Source organism: Zootoca vivipara, chromosome 3, assembly GCF_963506605.1.
Source record: "Zootoca vivipara chromosome 3, rZooViv1.1, whole genome shotgun sequence".
Lineage (NCBI taxonomy): Eukaryota > Metazoa > Chordata > Lepidosauria > Squamata > Lacertidae > Zootoca > Zootoca vivipara.
Genome location: NC_083278.1, coordinates 109,322,071 through 109,345,254, shown reverse-complemented (window position 1 = coordinate 109,345,254; position 23,184 = coordinate 109,322,071). Strand labels below are relative to the sequence as shown.

General features: G+C 40.1%; 2 protein-coding genes across 9 annotated transcripts in view; one reads left to right on the top strand and one right to left on the bottom strand.

The window, feature by feature from the left end:
* Positions 1–14,761, top strand: part of CCDC88A (coiled-coil domain containing 88A) — a 90,402-nt gene extending 75,641 nt beyond the window's left edge. The window contains exons 28-33 of one of the 7 annotated variants that reach the window (XM_035110948.2): positions 83–154; positions 1,054–1,134; positions 2,583–2,851; positions 4,480–4,960; positions 9,282–9,383; positions 10,916–14,761. In XM_035110948.2, the coding sequence (XP_034966839.2) occupies positions 83–154; positions 1,054–1,134; positions 2,583–2,851; positions 4,480–4,960; positions 9,282–9,346 (968 nt within the window). In that variant the 3' untranslated portion in view covers positions 9,347–9,383; positions 10,916–14,761. Of the gene's footprint in view, positions 1–82; positions 155–1,053; positions 1,135–2,582; positions 2,852–4,479; positions 8,797–9,281; positions 10,170–10,749 lie in introns of those variants that run through there. The other 6 variants (XM_035110947.2, XM_035110950.2, XM_060273139.1 and 3 more) reach the window with 6 other exon arrangements.
* A 442-nt stretch (positions 14,762–15,203) lies between these two features.
* Positions 15,204–23,169, bottom strand: LOC118083008 (prolyl-tRNA synthetase associated domain-containing protein 1). 2 transcript variants are annotated; one of them, XM_060273140.1, is made up of 2 exons: positions 23,062–23,169; positions 15,204–15,711 (listed from the first exon to the last, which is right to left on the bottom strand). In XM_060273140.1, exons 1-2 carry the CDS (start codon positions 23,167–23,169, stop codon positions 15,274–15,276), a joined length of 546 nt encoding a protein of 181 aa, XP_060129123.1. In that variant the 3' UTR covers positions 15,204–15,273. The 2 variants fall into 2 exon arrangements, with proteins under 2 accessions (XP_060129123.1, XP_034966842.2); XM_035110951.2 differs by lacking the exon at positions 23,062–23,169 and adding an exon at positions 18,012–18,204.
* Positions 23,170–23,184: the final 15 nt, after the last annotated feature.

The window sequence follows — 23,184 nt, the reverse complement described above, 5'->3', positions numbered from 1 at the left end:
AGGCATAAAAATCTCAGTGTTTTAGAGATGATAAATTCAAAGGTATGATTTTGCAACAAATTTGTGCTTGTTTCCCATTTAGATGCTACATCTTTTGAAGATGTAAGTCCACAAGGAATTAGTGATGATTCTAGTACAGGATCAAGAATTCATGGTAAGATTTGTGCTTTAAAGGAGTAGCAGACCTATTACGGAAATGCTAGTAAAGTTTATCCAGAAATAGAAAATGACCTGCATTGCAAGTGTGCATGTTTGTACGGTATTCTTTCCTTACATCTCATCTCATCTATTTGTATGGGAACTTTTCCATTTCTTTCACCCTGATTTCACTCTTAAACAGAACAAACCTATTCAGTATGAAGTGCACCTGAACAGGACCCAAATTTCTCTCCCCTCTGTCAGTCCTGAGTATTCTAGAGTTCAGTTGTGAGAACTTTCTGTTTATGACATCTTTTGTTCAAAATTAATCTTATTAATAAATGTATTTTTCCTATGTCAAAGTTTGGCATAGTTGTAAAATACTTCAGCAGTTAAATTTTGAATCACAGTAGTGCCGTTTCTAAAACCCTTTAACACTGCTTCTGCGCCTGCTTTGGTTAGGAGTAAATAACATTCCTGAGCAAATGTTCTTTCTCTTCCTGTCGGTGCCATTTCTGTAACATGCAGGGTTCCATGTCAAAATCTTTTGTAAGTGCCTTAACTGCAACCAGATTTCTGCATGTTGGTGCCATTTCTCTTTAAAACCTTGGTTACTCCCATCAATAAACCTGATACAATTCAAAACATGTATTTTGTTTCTCTGTTCCTTCTTTCGTTAACCTGCTCGTTTGTCTAGTGTACTTTCCTAAAGTGCTGTCTTGGGCTGCTTGGGGACACCACCTTTTCCCACCTGCCAGAATCCACACTTTGACAGTGGACATGTTCGGCTTGTGCGATATCAGTAGTGCATGATTTCTTGCCTCAGAGCATTCTGTGATCAGAATGTACTAGGCACAGTGTCATCTGCTATGGTATGTGCTTCATGCAATCTACTGGTTTTTTTTTTTCATTTAGCTTCCAGACCAGCCAGCCTTGATAGTGGCAGAACATCCACTAGCAATAGCAATAATAATGCCTCACTCCATGAAGTCAAAGGTATGCTTCCAGGCAAATTGACACATCTGCTTCATTCATCACATTTCCAGGGCAGGGAGGGAGAGAATTCAGGGCATGTTTTCCTTTCCTTTCATCATTTCATTCCTTTTTAGATGAAGCTCTGGAATAAGGTAGGTCACATGTCTGATTTAGGAAAAGTAAATTAATGCAGGACATTGCAGATATTCACCCACCCATATAGTGTAATAGTGTATTTGGATACATTACAATGCCTTGTAGCTCACATAAAATAAAATATGAATAATGCTTTCAAATCCTTTTTTAGCCTGCAAACAAATGTCATATTGGACAGAAAACCAACATTTCTAATATAACAGCAAATTACATTCTGGGCAGAAGACACACAGGCCATTTTTACTAACCATGTTGTAGTAAACTCAATGCCAGGCAAATGTCTTTGAATAAGACCTCTTGAATCAGATGTGAATCAGTATCATTCTTTGGTTTTCTTCAAATGAAAGTGCCACTGCCTACAAATGAAGAATAAATACATGGCTAGTTCTAGAGAGGAATTCATGCTGTTGTGTTGCAAATGAGTAGAACCAAAGGGACAAGTGATACACTCAGCTTTTTCTGGTCCTCTGCTCTGAGACACACCTGACAGGATGGTCTGTTTCATCTTCTGTTGTAAACAGTTGTATGCAAGGGAAAACTGGAAGATTTCTAGCAGTCACTGCCTTTTAAGGGATTATTTAAACTTCATTTAATTCATTTCACTGTATTTCTAGATAGTATTTGCTCAATGGAAAATATGGATAGGTCTTCTAAAATGTTTGTGATTTTCCAGGATAAACAATTCCTTTCAGTAATGCATGATGTAGTTCAGTAGCATTGAAAGTGTATGCTGCTTGTTAATAACACAAAGAGCAGCTTCTAGTTGGTTGATTTGTGTCTGTTTAAGGAAACAATGTGAACTGGCATTTCTTCAACCTTTATTCTGTGCAAAACGGGATGTTTCTGCTCCAAGTCATGACAAACTGATAAAGGCATTTGATGGAATGCATTTTTAAGAAACCTTTCTCAAAGAATATTTCTTGATCAGTCTGAAAATAAATTATTTGCATTCCATCTTTTATATTTTTACCTTTTGCCATATGTCATAAATAGTAGCGGGTGTCAACTTTGTTGCTGAACTTGGTCATATTTAATGTCTGGGATCTCATTTTGTTGAGAAAGATTAAACATTCAGAGTTATTAGGTGGTGGTGGTGTTTAATTGGAAAGATGCCATGTCACATTGAAGAACCTTCATAGGTAAGGCAAGGAAACTTACCTTTATTTCTCATTTGGCTTCCCCATAAGTTTTTGAGTACCTTACAGCAAACGTCTCTTCAATGTGACAAAGGAAAAAATCCAATAATGCATTGTTAATGTTTAAATATAATATAATGTGCATAATAAAGATGACAATACTGTTTATCCCTAAAGCAGGCGCAGTTACTAACCAAAGCAGGCCACAAAGCCACAGCAGTGGAGAATTTAGCCTGCTTCATGAACATGATGCATGGTCCAGCAGCAGCAGCAGTCCCATCCAATATTTGAAAAGCCGTGCCAGGTCTAGCCCCATGCTCCATCCTAAAATGTCAGAAACAATGGATAGACCAAGAACACACAGAATTAAAACTGACTCCCCTGGAAGTGAAGTGGTTACTCTCCAGCAGTTCTTGGAAGAAAGTAATAAAGGTACTTCGGTTGAGGTACGTTGAAAAGCTACTCAATTTAACTTGGCAAAACATAAAGCTGCAAAACTTAGTGCACTTTTTAGGTTGCACAAGAAAATCTGGTGGTGACTTTACATTTGTAAAGGCCAGAATTCAGAATTAAGTTGGTTAGGAAAATTAATTGACACATATAAGTAACATTATGAGACAGGGAAAGAGAAAACGAACCTATTCTGAGAAAAGAGCAAATCTCCTGTAGAGCAAAGTCTTTCAGGAATGAATGAGCTAACTTATAAATTTAAATTATTTTTTTTAAGACAGAGTGTGGGTGCTCCTTCTCTGAACACAAAACTATAAGGTGTGAGTCAATGTTGTTGTTGTTTAGTCATTTAGTTGTGTCCGATTCTTCGTGACCCCAATAGTGAGTCAATACTACTACACAAAAGGCCTACACAAAATTGTTGTTAGGTCTGCTGCAGTCTGTGATCCAAAGAGCAACGGGATGGGTATTTGCAATAATTTTTCCAACACCCGTGTCAGGTTACACTTATCTTCAGACAGTACCATAGCCAAAACAACTCAAAAGTTACACTTTTAATCTCGACTTTTGTGCGTTGCTTATGAAATGCTTTGGACTGTGTCTTAACCACATGCTTTGCACTGAGGAGACAAAGACTAAGAGAAGAGCTATCTGACTATAGCATTTTCACCCACCCATCCCAAAATCTCACATTTCCCATCATGATTGAACTGTGTCCAGCCCATTCGATTTCTGCATCAAGGAAACAAGTGGCTGCATGCTGATGCGAAGTTCTAAAGCATTAAAATATTCTACCTTGGAATAAAATAATGTACTTAAATAATAATGTGATTTCGGTGTTTATTTTTTTAAATTGGATAATTTAATTCTTATCTGTCTGGTCTCACATAAAATAGCCTATTAAAATATAGATAATATGGGTATACAACTAATTTATTGTATTTTCCACCGTTTTGAAACAAACACACTCATTTAATAAACTTTTGGCCTGGTGACTGCCCAAATGCCATGGTCCCTCTGAAATAAGGTGCATTTGTTCTTTAGGTGATTGGTTCTTAAATGAGCCTCAAAAAGGAAAGGCGTTCTTGTTCTTTTCTTACATCTTGGATCTTTTCCAAGGACTCCCAACTGGGAGTTCCAAATCCGGAAGTCCACACAATGATTTCAAGCTTAGGCACTCCTGTACATTATGTTCAGATTGCTAAGGAAGTTTTTTAATCAGTCAGTGAGAAAGTTATGGGATAGATCTGAAAGTGAAATGATCATCATTGGTTGAGCGTTGTTGGAGGAGAAGTGATATTTGCGTAAATGTTAAAATAAATTGAAATATTCACAGAAATAAAAATGTCAAGGTAGGAATGTTTATTTTCAGTAAGTTTATGCATCTAAAATTGAAAAAAGAAATTGTGGCTTTTTCATTATTAAGTAAACTTAGTCTAGAAGCATATTGATAAAACTACTAAACCTGGGTAATACCATATGTATCAACGATTTCCATAATTTTGAACTGCATCATGGTTATGCATGTTTGTGCTGTCGAAGTATGAAGCACTCTCTTGCAAAAACATTAAGAAACAAAGCAGCAGATAATGAATTGACTTATTTGGATATCTATCTTTTGCAGCTCAAGTCCTCAAGCCAAGATAATCTTTTGGATGAAGTAATGAAATTTTTTTCTGAAAATGCTGAATTAGTCGGAAGAGATAAATTAAGAAAACAGTCATCAGGCAGCGGTGGTATTGCCAGATCACAGAGTGTGAAAAACACAATGGAGTTCTCTGATCTAAAGTCAGCTAAACAAGGACACCTTACAATGCCCAGCTCGCGTAGAATGGAAGATGCCAACTTTGCAAACTCTTCAAAAACACTTACAGCAGGCACTAAAGGAAGGGCCAGGTCTGTTAAAGAGAGTGTACAATCACAACGACAATCAAAAGATTGTAATCCTTATGCTACTTTACCTCGTGCAAGCAGTGTGATTTCGACTGCAGAAGGAACTACTCGGAGGACAAGCATCCATGATTTTTTGTCTAAGGACACTAGGCAGCCAGTATCAATTGATCCAACTCCACCTACAGGTGACAGAAGCGTCCCATCAGCTTCTAGTGAGTACAATCTCCAACAACCCTCCTCTGTTTTTCATTATATCCCTTTTCCTTCAGTTACCTCGTCAGAAAATGACTTAGGTAGGATAGCTATGCTAGATAATTCTACATGTAAATCAGAAAAGCCTAGGAGTTCAAGAACAGGCAAGACAAATTTTATTACTAAAACATTTTCTTGTAGTAATGTGTACAATGAGAAAATGGGCACATCAACGAGCATTATAGGTAAGTTTTCTGCAGTCCGTTTGTCCAGGCCATTTTTGGCACTCAACACCGAATTAGTCAGCAATGTTAGTGGACCGCCCCAAATGCCTGTATCGAAGACAACTGATAGGACATTTGATTCATCTGTGAAATCTCCACAGAATGATCACAATCTACCTTCTGAGAATCAGAAATCATCTGATCTCAGAAATGTAGAGATGAATCAGAATAGTGGTGAATCTACACCACTTACCCATTCAAATGCTCGTGATAGTAAAATACCATCACCTGTTTCTGAAGATCCTCAGACTGTTTGGTATGAATATGGTTGTGTATGATAAACATATATAATATTAAGTAAATCTCTGCTACACATTGTGGATATTCTTGTTAATGTTAATAGGTTTAGACTATATTTAAATTTACTAGCCATGATAGTAACTAGGTGTACATAGTTTTTCTCTGAATGGAGATGGAGAATTCACCTTATCCCCTTAGCATGTGAATGAATGTACAATTGTAACCATGCCAAAGCTTGCATGAAACATTAACTGCACTGTATAATTTCTGCATGCCTTTTAAAAGCCTTAATAATAAAAGCTAACTGTATTTTATTTTCTATTTGTTATAAATGTTTTATTTTCTATACATTACTGGATGCATGCTAACCAGTTGCATGGTGCTGTGCCAGAAACAGCACAAAAAAACAGGTAACTTTCAGCAACAGTACATTGTTTTTCTTCCTTTCAGAGTCCACATTATCATGTAGATTATACATTTTGGACTCAATCCAACTAAAGCTGGTTGTGACTAATGTAAAATTAATGGAACAACTCGGTTGTAACTGACTCAAGTCTCATTGCCTAGTGGCTTACAGATCAGTTCCATGCATGTTTACTTGGAAGTAAGCCCCACTTTTGACTTAACTTCCTAGTAGGTGTGTTTGGAATTACAGTACAGTACATCTTATCTTTCACAAGCTTTAGCTGGATTGGGGCCTTTTTGTATCAGTGTCCTTTCCCTGTTTTGCTGGTGAAAAAATGTGGAGGCCCATCTGCATCTCTAGTTTTTTACTTTGGACATATACAAATTCTACTTAATAAATGAGTCATTCTCAAAATAGTGACTATAGTTTGCACACTAAATGTGTACTACTGTTCATGCTGATAAAGCATCAAGGTTTGGAAGGCTAAACAGTGGGCCCTTTCTGTTTAATGATAGATACATAACTAAATGTAGTTTCGTTGGAAAAGTTGACCCTCTTCATCTTTCCCTTTTATGTGCTTTTCCTGTCCCATGCTTGATGTATTTACATGGTCATGGTGTTGTCTTGTTGCTAGAGCTTTATCTGAATCTTTATTATATAGCTTTTAATGGATTTTTACAGTGTATTAAAATAAAAAATAAACTGGTATTATGGTATTCTTATTTTCTGTTCAGGGATGTGATAGTTAATTAGAGAATGATGCACAACATGTTTTTTAAATTGGCTTGATGGTCCAAAATGCTGCTTTAGACATGTCCAAGGTCTTCGGTTGACAACTTTCTTTGAGAAAGTAGAATTCCATGCCATAGAAAAAGTTGGGTTTAAAGAACCCTAATTTTATTTTATTTTTCCTTCTTTTTTGCCCTTCCCCAAGATGCTTCATTTTCTAAAATAGTAAGCAATACAGCCTGTGGGTCAGGGAGCTTCTGGGTTCTCCAGGTAGGGTGGAGAATAACTCCCATGTGAAATCCTGAAGAGCTGCTGCTAATCAGTACAGGCAGCAATGATCTAGATCAGGCACCCCCCAACTCTGCCCTCCAGATGTTCTGGGACTACAACTCCCATGATCCCTAGCTAACAGAACCAATGGTCAGGGATGGTGGGAATTGTAATCCCAAAACATCTGGAGGGCAGAGTTTGGGGATGCCTGAGCTAGATGGATCATTGGACTGGCTTTGTGCAAGACAGCTTCCTATATTGATTAACTGTTCAAGAAATACAAGCTTAAAGACATTTTGGACTGCAGAACTACTTGAGAGTCTTATGACCAGAACATGGTGCATCTAAACTAATTTTCATAGTTGCAATAAACCTTAATGGAACATGAGCTTGTTTGAAAGCAAAGAGTTATTGTGGGTTAAATTCCAAAATCGTTCAGTGAATAAGAATCCACAGGTACTTCAGGTAAAAGCATGGGCTACTTTTCAGCATGCTTTAAGCTTGGGCACAACTATTTGGAATTTCTTCTTCTTTGAACAGCAGGAACACCCCCTATGCCACATCACACAATCCATTTCTGAGAGTTCCCTCACCTTCAGTAGTGATTTGCCATGAAAATAAGCACGAAGCCCCTTTGCATGCACAAAACTTAGTTTTATAGTTCTTTGGATCCTCAATATGCATCTGTTTGTTTTTAGGAAAGTATAAGTTATTATAATAAGTGAGATGTGTTTAAAACTTACATTAGGAAAAATAAGTTTCGAGGAAAATGAAAAACGCCTTTCTTAATTTTGATTGGGAGCCTATTTGGAGACTGAAGATTGCTACTTTACTCCCAGGAGCAGCAAAATCAGAATGCTACAGGAAGAACTCACTTAGTTCTTAGCTATCTGGCCATCCCCAGGGACCAAAGGACTTGCTTTTTTGTCCCCATCTTAAAAAGACAAGAGGAACAAATAACAAAATCACAAACTTAAGTATTTTATGCCAGCTACTTTAATTCCATTTTGTCTTAATTATTTACATTTGTGATACATGAAGAATTCAGTGATGTTTGAGGAAGAGTCAGGAAAAAAATGTCCTCATATAGAAAACTTTTCTAAAAAATCTTGTCACAACTGACAAATGCTGGCTGATAACTTCTTGCTTCTTCTTTGTGGTCTCTCTGCAGTCCAATATATAGGGTGTGTGCCAGTAAGTGCGAATTCAGTACCAATTAGGGCTAGCTGATAAATGTTTTGGTCAGAAACCGGCCCATTGCCCTGACGGTGTAGAATTCAAGGGGCTTGGCCACTCTCCGCTCAGTACCTTCCTGACTGCTCCAGCACTGGTATCTGTAAGAATTTGTTTTGCTTTTTTCCCCTGAGGGAAAGTATGAACTAAGCCTGCCTTCTGTTTTTCTTTAATTCTATATTCAGCTCTTTTCTTCAGTGCTGTTCTGTCTTCAGTTTTGCATTTGATGTGGTTTTGTTTGTATGCCCCTAAAGGTGCTTTCACTGCATCCAAGCAGATGCTTGTAGTGCAGAGGGCAACTTTTCTGATTTATTTATTTTTATAGCAGTAGGACATCCCCAACTGTTTAGTGTTGGGCAGAACCTCTGCCTTGGTGAGGTTCCTTTGGTAACACTCCACCAGGCAGGTGTGTCAAAATCACTTGTCCCAGCTCTGAGCAACATTGTGAGGACAGGCTATTTTGGCAACACAACCTGATGTCTAAGTCCCAAAACCCACACAGACAACATGACACTGTTCTGTCCATAGTCTTACTGATGGGCAAGTCTGATCTTGCAGGCCAGGGAGCAGTTACTGGCATTGTGCTTCTCTCACCTAACTTAACTGTGACATCATTCTCTTTTTATAAGTGGACCCACTTGGTTTGATGGGACTTACTTCCTAGTAGGTGTGTTTAGTGACAAAGGAATTATATAGTTGATTCAGTACATGGGCCTTTTAAAATTGCATGATTGACCCTGAGTCAAAGAATTAAACACAGGTCCAGCATCCCAAGAGAAGCATGATTGATTGTTCTGTGAATTGGGACAGTTGTTTTGCTTGCAAGGAAAGGCTTGCTTGAAGACTTGCTTTTCTAAGCCAATAGCTAATTTCAGATAATTTGATTTTGCATGTTCCATTTTATTGCATGCAAGGATAATTTGCTGCTTTACAGACTTTATTGGTAGGATGCATAAATCAAATGCACATGTTTTGCTGCACAGTTCCATAAATGTTCTAGTTATTGCAGTCTATTGACAGAATAAAGTTGTAGAGCCTCGAGTTGTGTTCCTACCTTCCCTTTTTGTTCCTCTCCATTTTTGTGAAATTTTGGTCAGTAGTGCCTAACAATATATGTTGCAACATGAGGTAATTTCCTCCCCTGCTGAACAAGTAACACAAAATGCTTTTCTTCTGCAGATGTGGAAGCTAAACCAGAAAACAGAAATTCAAAAAGCAGGTCTAGGGAGCAACAAAGCTCCTAATTCTATTACCCCCACTACATGAGATGTGGGCCAAGTGGTGAGTTTTCTGCCCAACATGTAAATGAGATTGCTTTCATTTACAGAGGAGTAAAAAACTAACATTTATAAATGAAAACAAGTTCCATTTGCATTAACAGTTGTCAGTACCGCTTGCATTAAATGGCTCACTATCTTGCTTACTGTATTCAAGCTAAGCTAGCATGTGACACTTAATTTATCTACCCAGGCAAGGAGTGTCCAATCTTCTAAATCCACCTTGCTTTTCTCATATATGTCTCCAATAATAAATCACAGTGTATAGTAGCAAGTCACTATCCAAAAAATGGCATTGCGTTGTTCATTTGGGGACTCCTGTACCAGTGTAACCTTTATGCTAACTGCCTCTGAAGAGCCAGCTGTATTATACTGCATATAAGTTGGTCATTTTCTCAAGCATATCCATTTTGAGGCTACAATAGTACCCAGTTTAGAATGTGATATATGATCAGAGCTATACATACTCCATAGAAACAGATTTTTTAAATTACACTCAGAATCATTGCGCTTAATTTGTTCGCAGAATTCAGAACCACAAAACTTAAACTAAGTTTTGTGGTTCTGGATTCTGCGAATTAAACAAATTAAGCACAATGATTCTTATTTTATTTAACTGTCATTTTTTTTACTATTTTGGATGATTTATTTCAGTTAATGTTGAGGGCACAGAAGTATCCATGACCTTTTGTGTACATTGGGAATGCTGTTCAGCCCCCACCCCTCCAGCTCCTGAAAAACTTGTTTTCAAGCATATCTTTGCAGTCCTAAGGACTTGAAACCCTATCTTTTTAAAAAAAATCCATGAATTATTATAAAACTTGAGTTCTACCCCAAGTAGCACCACTTGTGCTTTCTTCTCTGTCAATCACTGAGACTTCCAGCATATGCACAGCCCTGTATAGCAGTGGTCCTCAACCTTGGGCCTCCAGATGTTTTTGGGCTACAACTCCAATGATCCCTAGCTAGCAGGATTAGTGGTCAGGGATGATGGGAATTGTAGTCTCAAAACATCTGGAGGCCCAAGGTTGAGGACCACTGCTGTATAGTATACATGTAAAAGCATAGCTACAGGAATTGAAAGGCTGCAGTCCTATACACATTTACATGGGAGGAAATCCCATTGAAAATAATGGCACTTGTTTCTGGGTAATCATGTATAGGATTGCAGTTATAACAGTGGTGCCCAGATGCCATTATATAATATTTTACTCTTGGCATTCTCTCTCCCTTCTTCTTAATCATTGCTTAAACCATTTCTATTGTGTCCTCCTAGTTCTTGTAGTCTGTTTACTTTTTTATATTCTCTTTTATATCTTTTAAAGCTTTTCTTACGTTTACTTCTCTTTCTACTTTTCACTTGAACACAGAGAGAAAAGTGTCCTTCAGTATCTCAGTGTGAAGCCTTTATTACTGAAGTAACAAGGCATCCGGCTATAGGAATCATGTTGTGTTTTTAAAAAATAGTTGAAAGTTTTTACAGGCCTACATGAATAGAACAATCAAGAAATAAGCATCTTCTTTCCTTGAATCAAGGAGCTGTGCTGGTGTCTCCTGCTGAATTTTTTTAAAGAAGGAATTTATTGCACATTGCACTGTTAAGATCTACTGAATAAAGGACAGCTTTAACCTCTCTAACGACCAAGGGTTGTGTATGGCCTCAAGAATTGCTCCAGGAACTCAATTGCTTTTTTTCTTCATTCCTTTATGAACCCATCACCAACTGCTTACTGCTTCTGCTAATAATTAGCAATATTTAGTTCTGTAAATCTGAAAGGGGAGAAGGCTGTAGTATATTGTGGGATTTGTTGTAAATACAGGTACAAAAACGAACCCCTCAAGCTTATTTTATTGGTTTGCATAATTTGCATGATGTTGCTCTTTGTAAAATGAGACTGCTGGTTATTTTGCTGCAAATGGAAAGACAAAATTGTTTAGGTACAGTACCTGAAAACATAGCTAAACACTTTAACCCACACTCTACATGAATTCTTTTGTTCAATGAGTTTGCAAGGCAACAAGTTATTTTGCAAAACAATACAATTAGGGTGGGGTGGGGTGGGGGCAGGGAAACGATGGAATTAATATTCCTGGAACTTTCTATGTCCAATAAAACAATCTCTGTTTTCAACAAATACAAATTTTGGAACAAAACTCTCTTTAAGTTAAGTATTTTGTATTTTTACTTGTGTTTTTAAATTTGTGATTTTGTTAGCTTATTATGGTTTAGGAGGAAGCTTTATGGGGGAAGACCAAGGTAAACAAGGTTCTGATAAGCATTTTGAAGCCATTCCTTTTATTAAGGCTCTTACTAATATTTCAACCTTTTTGTTCCTTATAATTGTATATGAATTAAGATTTATTAATGCTGTTGGTACTTTAAAAATATTTGTTGTATGCATTTGTCTTAAAACTCTTGCAAAGAGCACAGGAAAATAGATTTGGTTAATCCTGGGAAATGTACATGAAATTATCCTGGTTTATATTAAATTTCAAAGGTTTATTTTCTTACAAGTCACTAAATGTATTAATATTTCCATGACAATATACCACATTTTAACCATTTAACCTCATTGGGGTTCATTCAACCTTGCTAATATTTATGCACATGAGCATCCTTAAACCCTCACCACGCTTCATTTTTATTTCAGCCAAACTATTTGCAAGGAGTTGTACTATGTCTAAAAGCTCAGCCCTTGCTAATCTGGGGCCCACCAGATGTTTTGGTCTACAACTCCTATCAGTCCCAGCCAACATGGCTGCTGGCTGGGTCTGCTTCATCTCAGGGTCGTGGGTTCGAGCCCCATGTTGGGCAGAATTTTCCTGCTTTGCAGGGGGTTGGACTAGATGACCCTCGTGGTCCCTTCCAGCTCTAACAATTCTATGATTCTATGGAGCATTGCTGGGACCACACCCCCTATGTTAATATCAAAACCATTTTTTTAAAGAAAGCATTTTGTACAGCGTTGCAAACTTTTATTGCAGCCATCAGGCTACTTGCAAATGATTACTAATGTTATTTGTAATGTAATAATAGGTCCTGTCTCCCCCACTGACAAATGAAACAGCAAGGTGCAAATGAAACACAGCAGGGGCCAGATAGGCAGAGCAGCTCACCATTCCAGTCCTGTCCTGAGAGCAACAACATTCAGAATCCTCCCATGGATGTGTCAAGCATGTTTCTGAACAGCAAGCATGTAACTGGATGAAGCCACACACACACACACACACACACACACACACACACACACACACACACACACACCAAGTAGGACATCTAATGTCCAGGCTTTTTATTTTGTTCTGTGCGGTTTTAATCTTATGGCTTAATTTTGGTTCAGGCTGCGCATCTTTCAACCCTGGAGGGGAAGCGTATTATAATTACTTGTAATAAATAATAATAAATTACAGGCAGCATACAGCTAGTGTGTGTGGAGAGTCTCTTCAGCAGCAGCCTAAAAGTTGTATGTACAGTACTTCCTACCCTCTGCATGGGATGGTAGGATTGTAGCCCTAAAAGGTAATTTCTGAGTCCATGGCCTTTCAAATATTACCATGCACCCTTGACTATGATTTTGTCAGAATAAAATTAAAATAAAATGAGTGAACGGTAAGCTCCCCTTGATTGTCATAAGGGGAAAACAGGAGAGGACGGATACTAGGCATATGAAAATCACATAAAACACATCAGTAATTTTGTTCAGTAGCAGGTTATGCCACCCTGTCTTGTGTCACCAGTCTCTTCCCCTTTGAAGATATGGGATCTTTTAAAAGGATGATTTTAATATCTGGGAACACTGATGTTTCTAAATGTGGGTGTACATGAAGATGGTGATTAGCTAGCATTGTAGATCAGCTTGTTTTTTTTATGAACTGATCCTAAGCTTCTGTTGCTTTGTTTAGACTCTCAAGCTTTTGGGAACAATCGTACATTTTGTCATGCATTTACCAACCCGCTGTTTGACCATACCTATTTTCTTAAGATTTGCACCTTTTTGAGCTTTGCACTTGTTTCCTATTCCTGTGTGCTTTGGCTTAATGATTTGTTTCACGTGCACTCTACCTTTCTACAGGCAATTATATCAGCTAGAGACTGACTATCATCTACCTGGAACTTCTCTTGTGCATGCAGGCCTCCCTTGAAGTCAAAGGGAGTTGCGCAAGAGTGTTGCTTTATTTTCACAACACTTGCACAGGCAAAGTGAACGCAAGATCATGCCTTTTATGATTTACCTATTTTGGCAATAGGCTGGAGTTAGCACTATGTGTAAGGTTTTGTTGGTGGTTGTTTTTGTTTTTGTTTTAAATAGCATAATTCAAAGTTTTAGACCGGAATACAATCTTCCCTTAACAAAACTTATTTCATTGATATTTTGCAGAGGAAGAGGCTCATGAGCTGCAAGCATTTTGCTTCTCTCGCTCTTTCTCAACAAGCCTAGTAATTTGTTTTGTATAAAGCCAGATGGTTTTCTGCTAACAGCTTAACAGAAAACAGTGCCTGGATTTTATGCAGAACCAAAGCCCTGTATATTTTTAGCTTCCCTTTCCAGAGCACATTGAGGAGTATAACCTGGCTCCCTGATCTCTCTAGACTCCACCACTTATGAATCTGAAAGAAAATTGAAATGGTCCTCCCACTTCATCTCAATTTTCATTGCAGTCTACCCCATTTCTAAAAATAATTAACTTTTAAAAAAACTTTATAAAGTCTGTGACAGTGTCAGAAATTAATGTGTCACTTCATCTGTTTAAATCCCAGCACCTTTAAAACTAAATGCAAGGGCTTTTTCACCGCACAAGACAATATCCAGCAGCTGGAAAGTGGAAGCTGGAAATGTGTTGTAATACAATGAAATGTTTTAATTTCCGCTCTGCTGCTGCAGTTGCCAAGGCTACAATCGCCTTTTCCAGAATGCATTGTTTCTTAAAATGTTTTGTGTTCTGAGAGACTGAGCAGCTCCAGCAATAGTGTGAACTGTTGTGTGTATGTGTGAGTATGTGTGTGTAGCTCAAGCATTGTTAAGAATGGAACTGCCTTAAAAGGAGGGAGCGCCTGGGTGCGACACAAACTGTTTAAACACTGTTTTACAGAAGCTGTTATTTAAAGCTGTAGTTTTCCTTTCTTATACCTATTAAGGAGTTTTGTAATGTTTGCCATTGTACACTACTTAATTATGTTATTAAAATTCCAAGCCAAATAACTCAACTTTCCCTCTCTCTTTATTCGCCTTTTTCAAAGATGCTTTTATTTGGTCCTTCCTGAGTCTAAAGTTAAATTAATAAGGACTCTGTATCTCGAAAATGATAATAAAATCATTTTTGTTGCTTATAGCCACCACCCATCATACCTGAGTGGCAAACAATTAAGTCAAATGTGGTTGTATTTGGAATTGGGTAAATTGTACTGGTTGCCACAAAGAGTGAATATTTTAGGTACTGTATCAGAGACATTTTATATTTCAAACATGTGGCCTTACCACCGAATCACAGCCACTCACTGATGTTGCTGGAAATAACACTGGTCACATCCACACTACAAACTTGAAGCACTCCTTTACCACTTTACCAGCCATAGCTTACCCACCCAACCTCTGCCTCCCAAGAATCCTAGGGTCTGTGTTTAAGGCTTATTAAGAGTGCTGACAAAGCTTTGAGAGGGGTACACTACAGTTCACAAGATTCTTTGGGGGGGATAGCCATGACTGTATAAGTGTGCTTTAAAAGTGTGGAGTGGATGTGACCATTATCAAATACATCATGAAACCGGTAGTAACTACCCAACTAAAGATAAACTATAATTTTGAAAAACACACTACAAATGAAATTAACGGATAGCTAGCATCTTTAAATTTTCATGACATCATTGATTTTACATATAAAATGGTGGTATAAAGCTACTTGTCACTTTCGTCAAAATGTACAATTGTAGGCTCATGTCCTGTGGACTTCAGAAATCTTAGAAAGTCATCTGGATGTAGTCCCATAGTTGCTGCATTTGTCATTGGGTGAAAATACAACATGTCGTGGCCTCCTTCCAGAAAGCCAGAATCCAGCACAAACTTCACATCTCCCTGGTCACAGAAAAGAGCTAGGGGCGTTGCACACCCCTGGCCAACTTTCAGCTTATCAAGCATGGCCGCTTCGTCAGCAAAACGAAGATTCCCGCTTCCGACACCTAGTTTCTTTGCCAAGTCATTTAAATTGATTTGCCTGTTGTGCAGGACCGTCACCAGCCAGAACCCTTTTTTCTTCTTATCTTTAAGGAAAAGGTTTTTGCTGTGTGCTCCTTTCAGATGCTGGACGTAAGGCATCATTTCTTCAACTGTGAACACCTAAAAGAGATCATTGAAAGAGTTTGATTATTCCTTGCATTGGCTGAGCTTTCTAAATAACACATAAGCCACAATTCACAGAATGACTCCTGTGCAAACCCCAATGCAATGACTGCAAAAATCTTGCTCATTTCAACACAGTGCATACAGGAGAACTCCCAAGTGGAATGTTTCCTATACAGGAACAGGGCTGACTAGGTATGTGGCAGCAAAGTTGGCATCTGGGTGTATGTGGCAGCAAAGTTGGCATCTGGGCAACTTTGCTGCCACATACACCCGGACAACACCATTACTGGCCCCAACAACACCCAACATACCATCTTAGGACTATTTAATTGCTCATCTTCTAACATTGTGTATATGCCATCAAATGCCAACAGTGCCCTTCAGCTCTCTATATTGGACAAACAGGCCAAACCCTACGCCAAAGGATAAATGGACATAAATCTGACATCAGGAACCACAAGACAGAGAAACCAGTAGGAGAACACTTCAATCTCCCAGGACATTCTATACAAGATCTCAAAGCAGCTGTCTTACTACAAAAGAATTTCAGAAATAGACTGGAAAGAGAAGTTGCTGAATTGGAACTCATTACCAAGCTTAAAACCATGGAGCCACCTGGGATGAACAAAGACATAGGATTCTTATCTCATTATGCATGATCAAGCTTTCTTTAGCGCCTCAGCCCTTGCTTTTTCCCCGCAGGACCAATTGCAGTCATCAGCAGTCGTTAACAGCCATCTACAGGTTTACCACTCCCATCGGCCCAACACCCATTCCCACCCACACCCACCTCCCTCTGTATATACATAAGGGTCTGACTCTTCTGTTTCAAGTGTATCCGAAGAAGTGTGCATGCACACGAAAGCTCATACCAAAATAAAAACTTAGTTGGTCTTTAAGCTGCTACTGACGGAATTTTTTTATTTTGCTTTGACTCAGACCAACACGGCTACCTACCTGTAACTATAAATTACCCTGTTCTATTATCTCTTTATCTCAGACTATGGGTTGCTTGATTTTTCCTCATGTGATGGCAAAGGTGTTATAATGCAATTTTCACATGAGTAAAATACTTCCTATCACACTCATATCTTCAACCTGGTTGGCCCTTGTGAGAACAGGTTTGCCAGGTTAGATAGGCCATAGGCCTGATCCAGCAGGCTATTACGATCTTAACTAATATTAAGGCTGAAGTAACAACACTTGCCTGAGAGTAAACCCTATTGAACTCAGTGCAGTTTACTTTGGGGTAGAACATGCATCCCCACCCCTCCCCACCCCTTCTCTACATAAGTGCCTGGAAACTTCCATTTCACTGTATCTGAAGAAGTGTGCATGCACACGAAAGCTCATACCAAAATAAAAACTTAGTTGGTCTTTAAGGTGCTACTGAAGGAATTTTTTTATTTTGATAGGATTGCATCAGTAAGTGTAACATAACTAATTGTACTATTTCTCCCCTGACAACAAAACACAAAATCACTTTTACCCTACTGAATTCCTAGTTTGTTCTTGTTAAAGGAATAATAATAATAATAGTAATAGCAGCTGTCACATTAGAAATTAAGCCCCTCTGAGCGTGTCCAGAGTGCCATTCTCTTTCCCAAGGCCATGATGACTTAAAGCTGTTTCTTTTATTGTTTGTCATTATAAGACTTGCTATCCAAATGTGGCTACACTGGTTTTATTGCTTTGGAGCTGTAAACTTGATATTGGAAAGTATTGTAAGAAAAACGCTGGGAGCAGGGCATCCGCATCAGACTGTAGTCATAGCCTGCTGGATCTCGCCAAGACCCATCTGGTCCAGAATCCTGCTCTCATTGGCCAACCAAATGTGGGAAACAACAGCACTTTCCCCGCCCTTGGTTTCCAGCAACTGGTATTCAGAAGCATTTCTGCCTCTGATCTTGGAGGCAGGGCATAGCTATCCTGGTTAACAGCCATTGTTAGCCGCCGCCTCCATGGATTTCTCCAATCCTCTCTTAAATCTATCCAGGTTACTGCTGGCCCTCGCTGCCTCCTGCGGGAGTGAGTTCCGTATAGTTAAAACTATGCGTTGCGTGAAGTTGTCCTTTCATCTGTCCTGGATCATCCAACATTCAGCTTCGTTGGGTGCCCACTCGTCCTAGCGCTATGAAACAGGGAGAAAAGTACCGATTTTCTCCACGCCTCTCTTCCAAACACCCGCTTTTGGACAGGGCGTAGAAGCAGTAGGGGGCTGCTAATCTGAGCCAGCCACGTGGCAACTGCTCTTCCCCCTCCACGTGCGCCCGCGATCCGCGCACTCCCCTCACCTCGGGGTGCTGCACGGCGAGCGTTTGGATGCCCAGGCCGTGCAGGTGATCCTCTAGCGCCTTCCGAAGTGCCCCCTCCGCTTGCGGCTGCCCAGCCATGGCTGATCCTTCGCACTCGCTTCGGGCCTTTGGGAGATGGGGACCGTCAGCTGATCGAGCGACGCGCTGCGGGAAAGGAGGCGCCGCCTTTCCGCTTGGGCCAAGCAGAGGGGACGTCTTCCGGCAGCCAGAAAGAAACGAGGGATCGCTTTCATCCGCTTTACAAATGAAAGTGTGGGGTTCGATTTCCGAATCTACTCGCGTTTACTCGGCAGCAAATGCCCGCTGGTTTCAGGGGCGCTTCCTCTCCGGTAAACGCGCGTGGAATTGAAATCCGCAACTCCTTGGCTGCAGGCTTTTAAGCCCGATTGCTAGAGAGCAATCCTCATTGAGACCTCTGAGTAACGTGCATAGGATTGCAGTTACTTTATTTATGGGGCAGATGAGGCTCCTCAACCTGGGAAGGTAGCCCATCTAGATTCTAGAATGAAAACTACGGTCCTAAACCTCTGCAGCCTTGCAGGATATATTCTGGAGAAGAAAAGGCTAAGGAGCAAACTGCACACAAAACCGGAGTGGAGTCCCCAATAGGGTTGGACAGTGCCTTGTACGCTTCCTTCCAGCAATTCCTGCAGCCAAGTTGGTGCCAAGCGCATTGTTCTGCTTTCATTTGGACCACATCAATGAGGCCTGGGGGGGGGGGTCTTGGACTTCCACAGACACTACCCAGGTTTGTCCTCCCGGGAAGTCACTTCAGTGCTGCTAAGGCAGCGGTTTGATTTCACTCCCAGAGGCACACTCCATTGTTTCTGTAGACAAATGGATGCCAACAAAATTAATGCTTAACATGATCTATTCCTCAACTACAACTATTTGGATTTAAACTGGTGCAATGCATGCTCCTTTGCTTACGAAGTGACGTCCTTGCCTAAAACAAGAACACAATCTAGGAGTTAATTTCATATGCAAAAGTAATGGGAACATAAGAAGCGGCCTTTTCCTGAGTTACCGTAGATCATTTGTCCATCTAACTCAGTATTGTCTACACTGACTGGCAGCAGCTCTCCAGGGGTTCCAGGGAAGGCTTCTCTTCCAGTTGTATCTGTAGAAGCCAGGGATTTTAACTGGGGCCTTCTGCTTGCAAAGAAAATGTGCTGCCACTGAGCCATGCTCCATCTCTTAATATTCATTAGATTCCTGCTTAAATTAATATGTAGTTTAGTGCTGTTGATTCAATGTAGTTTAATGAGAGAAGTACCCAGTGGATTGGGCCTTAAGCATTTTGAGATTCTCTTGGAATGCTGTGAGCAAGCCTTTCCTAGTCTATGACAGGAGGGATTTGCTAAGCTGTTAAGAACAACAATCTGTTCTAATGCAAGACATTAACTGGAAAGTGAATAAATTAGCATTAATTCTGGGGGGAAATGATATTAAATTGAATGGCTTTAATTGTGCATTCACACTTATTTGGCAATAGGTGAACTGCAGAGTGTGAAATGCATTGCAATTCAACTGCTTAATGAAAACAGCTGCTCTTGGTGCATTTTATTTAATAAACCAATTATCTAAACAATCTTGTCTGCAACTGAAGAGAGATGCAGTATTAATCCTGTTAAAATGCTTCTGCCTAGTTACCAAAATATGAAAGGGGTTGGACCCACAAGGTAATTTTTTTAAGCCGAGAAATAACCTCTGATATGGGTGATTAGATCAAGGTCTTCTGTGCCATGTCATGATTTTTAAAATAAAAGTTTTTGAGTTTCATGATGATCCACTTATTCCAGGGGTTGCCAACTTTAGGTTTCACTGGCCAAGTGCTGGGCAGTGTCTACAGAACAGGCTTAGTATCATCTGATAGAATTGTAGTGTTGGAACATAAGAAGAGTCCTGCTGGATCAGGCCAATGGCCCATCTAGTCCAGCATCGTGTTCTCACAGCGGCGAACCAAATGCCTATGGTAAGCCTGCAAGCAGGACGCAAGTAGAAGAGCACTCTCTTTTCCTGTGGTTTTCAGCAGCTGATATTCAGCCTCTGACTGTGGAGGCAGAACATAGTCCTCATGGCTAGTAGCCACTGGTAGCCTTTTCCTCCGTGAACTTGTCTAATCAACTACCTCAATGGTGTTGTTGTTGTTTAGTCGTTTAGTCGTGTCCAACTCCTTGTGACCCCATGGGCCATAGCACGCCAGGCACTCCTGTCTTGCACTGCTTCCCGCATTGATTACCTCAATGGTAATCTGGCCTAAACCCCTGCTGATGCTAGAAACATAGGGATTTTCTAATGGTTGTGTAGAAAATGAAATTCCAGTACAGTACAGTAATAAGCTCAAAGAGCAGTTCCAGCAGTGGCCAGTAGAGCTCATCCTGCCCTGCCCTTCTGTTAAAGGTAAAGGGACCCCTGACCAATAGGTCCAGTCGTGACCGACTCTGGGGTTGCGCGCTCATCTCGGTCATGTGGCCAGCATGACAAAGCCGCTTCTGGCAAACCAGAGCAGCACATGGAAATGGCGTTTACCTTCCCGCTGTAGCGGTTCCTATTTATCTACTTGCATTTTGACGTGCTTTCGAACTGCTAGGTTGGCAGGAGCTGAGACCAAGCAACGGGAGCTCACCCCGTCACAGGGATTCGAACCGCCGACCTTCTGATCAGCAAGCCCTAGGCTCAGTGGTTTAACCACAGCGCCACCTGGGTCCCTGCCCTTCTGTTACACTGGGGCATTTTACCTTATTGTATAGAATCACAGAATTGTAGAGTTGGAAGGGACCCCAAGGGTCATCTCGTAGTCCAACCCCCTGCAATGCCAGGAATCTCAGCTAAAGCATCCATGACCATAGCTGCCAAGTTATCCCTTATTTTAAGGGATTTTCCCTTATGCTGAATAGGCTTCCTTGCGAGAAGAGGGAAAACTTGGCAGCTATGTCCATGGCCATCCAACCTCTGATTGGAAACCTCCAAGGAAGGAGAATCCACGGCCTCCCAAGGGAGACTGTTCCACTGCCGAACAGCCCTTACTGTCAGAAAGTTCTTCCTGATGTTCAAGTTGGAATCTCCTTTGTAGCCAAGGACTTACTACCATCACAAAACCCATAGCACTAGGTATTATTGTATTCATTTACATCCCACTTTTTTCATAGTTTGGGACACCAAGACAGTTAATTAAAACAACACAGATAAAATATAGGCGGCTAAAAACGTATTAAAACCAATAGTTAAAAAGTAATTAAACTATAGCATAATTAAAACAACGTAAAAACAGAGGAGAAAACAGTATAAGTTTCAAAGTGATTTTTCATTATGGGTTTAGTAAAAAGAAAGGAGAACATAAAAACAGAGGAGATATGGCAAGGTATGTTCTGACCAATCCCAGTCAATAATCTGGCGGCTGTATTTTTTGAACCCATTGAAGTTTCAGGGTCATCCCCCAAACCATCACATGTACAATGCACTGTGAAAGGCATGGCAGACCCTTTTTGCCAAATGATTAGCAACTGCCACAGGGAAACATAAACCTGAACTTGGATATGTAAAACGTATCTGCAGAGTCTCACAAGTCCTTTCCAAAGAGCACTCTACATGATGCTGTTTGTCAACAGACAGCGCTTGTCGAAAGCACTTTCACTGACATGGCAGCAGTCAACATATGTCTGCTGTGCTCACTGATTGCCTGTGTTTTCCTCTCACAGCCCTGCCCTGCCCCCCCAACCCCCCACTGCAGTCAGATTACAGATGGCTGAGTCTTTTCAATGAAATTCTTCCTGGCACACACATGACATCAGTCCCATAGATTAGAAGAAATTCTAGGCAGAAGCAATGGTCCTTTTAAAAGCCTTTGAAAACCCTTAATCTTCCTTCTGCCCTCCCCTCACATTAACAATGCAGAGAAACCCCAGGGATAATCCCAAATGACACAGTGCAAGCAATTGCTCTTTAGCCTGAGGAGGAGAAGGCGGATTTTTTTATTGGGCCTCGGAGGAAGGAGCAGAGGATTGCTGCAAATTATAGTGCCTTGGCAGGAAAGAAAATTAGAGCTTAGACTGTCAGTGCAACCCTGTACAAATTTACTCAAAAGTAAGCACCACTGAATCCAAATAGGTGCAAAGGGGATTGCAACTGGTGTCATGTCAAAATTACTGTTCTTGAATACTTTATATCTGATAATGCATGTTAAACAATGTTTGAATGCCCCAAAAGAATGTGTTTGACTACCCAAAGGAGAAAAAAGAAAAATGAATTAAACATTGGATGTAAAATGGAGAATCAAAAGAGGAACTAAATAATATTGTTTCAGTCTTCCAGTTTTGCTTAAGAAACAGCACACACAACCATAATCTGGGGGTGGGATTCGTCTTTGTCACCGTAAATTTCTTCATTACATCCATGCTTTTTATTGTTAAATTTGCAGCTGTTAACAATCTGCCCATCCTAGCAGCTGCTAAAAATTCCAATCGCTCGCCAGCATAATGGGACAGAACTTCTGCCTAATTTAACAGTACAAGTCTCGTATACATGTCTACTCAGAAGTTTGTCCCGTTGAGGTAAGTACATGTAGGAATGGCAACTCAATTTTGCATAAACCAATAATAGAAAGACTCTACTTTTGCTTAAAAACAAACACCATTGATCAAGGCTAGGGCAGATTAAAGCTACAATACGCGACCGCAAATAAGGCTGCCAATATTCTCACTGCTTCCTTGGATTCGAGTATCATTGAACAAAGGAGTGAGTTCGGGTTGCATTTATTTATTTGCATTTATTTTGAAGCACCGAATACAGTGGAACATCTGCCTCTTGTAAGTGAGGGAGGCAAATGCAACCCTCAGGGACGACTCAAAATCTGGACTGACTCCTTATTATACGTTTTATTTTGTGGCTTCAGTTTTAACATTGTAAACCGACTTTTGCGCCCTGGCAGGAAGTGGGTATATAAAAATAAAGTTTAAAAGTAAACATCAGTTGAAAATTACCAGGAAGCAAAATCTAGAGAACTCAGACGGGAGCTTATTTAGCTTACACTCAGCGGCTTCCTAACATCCATTTTCGCCACGTGAATTGCGGCCCCGCCCTTCCCGCGTGAGGGCAAGAGAAGGGCTGCAGGGCTTCGGCCGCCGCTACCGAGCATGCTCGGACAGAGTGG

What these genes read in the sequence shown, in the direction of transcription:
- LOC118083008 (XM_060273140.1), bottom strand. Translation starts at nt 23,169, where the DNA reads ATGCTCGGTAGCGGCGGCCGAAGCCCTGCAGCCCTTCTCTTGCCCTCA. An exon ending in ATGTTAGGAAGCCGCTGAGT is followed by an intron (nt 15,712 to 23,061) that starts GTAAGCTAAATA and finishes GATCTCTTTTAG; the next exon opens with GTGTTCACAGTTGAAGAAAT.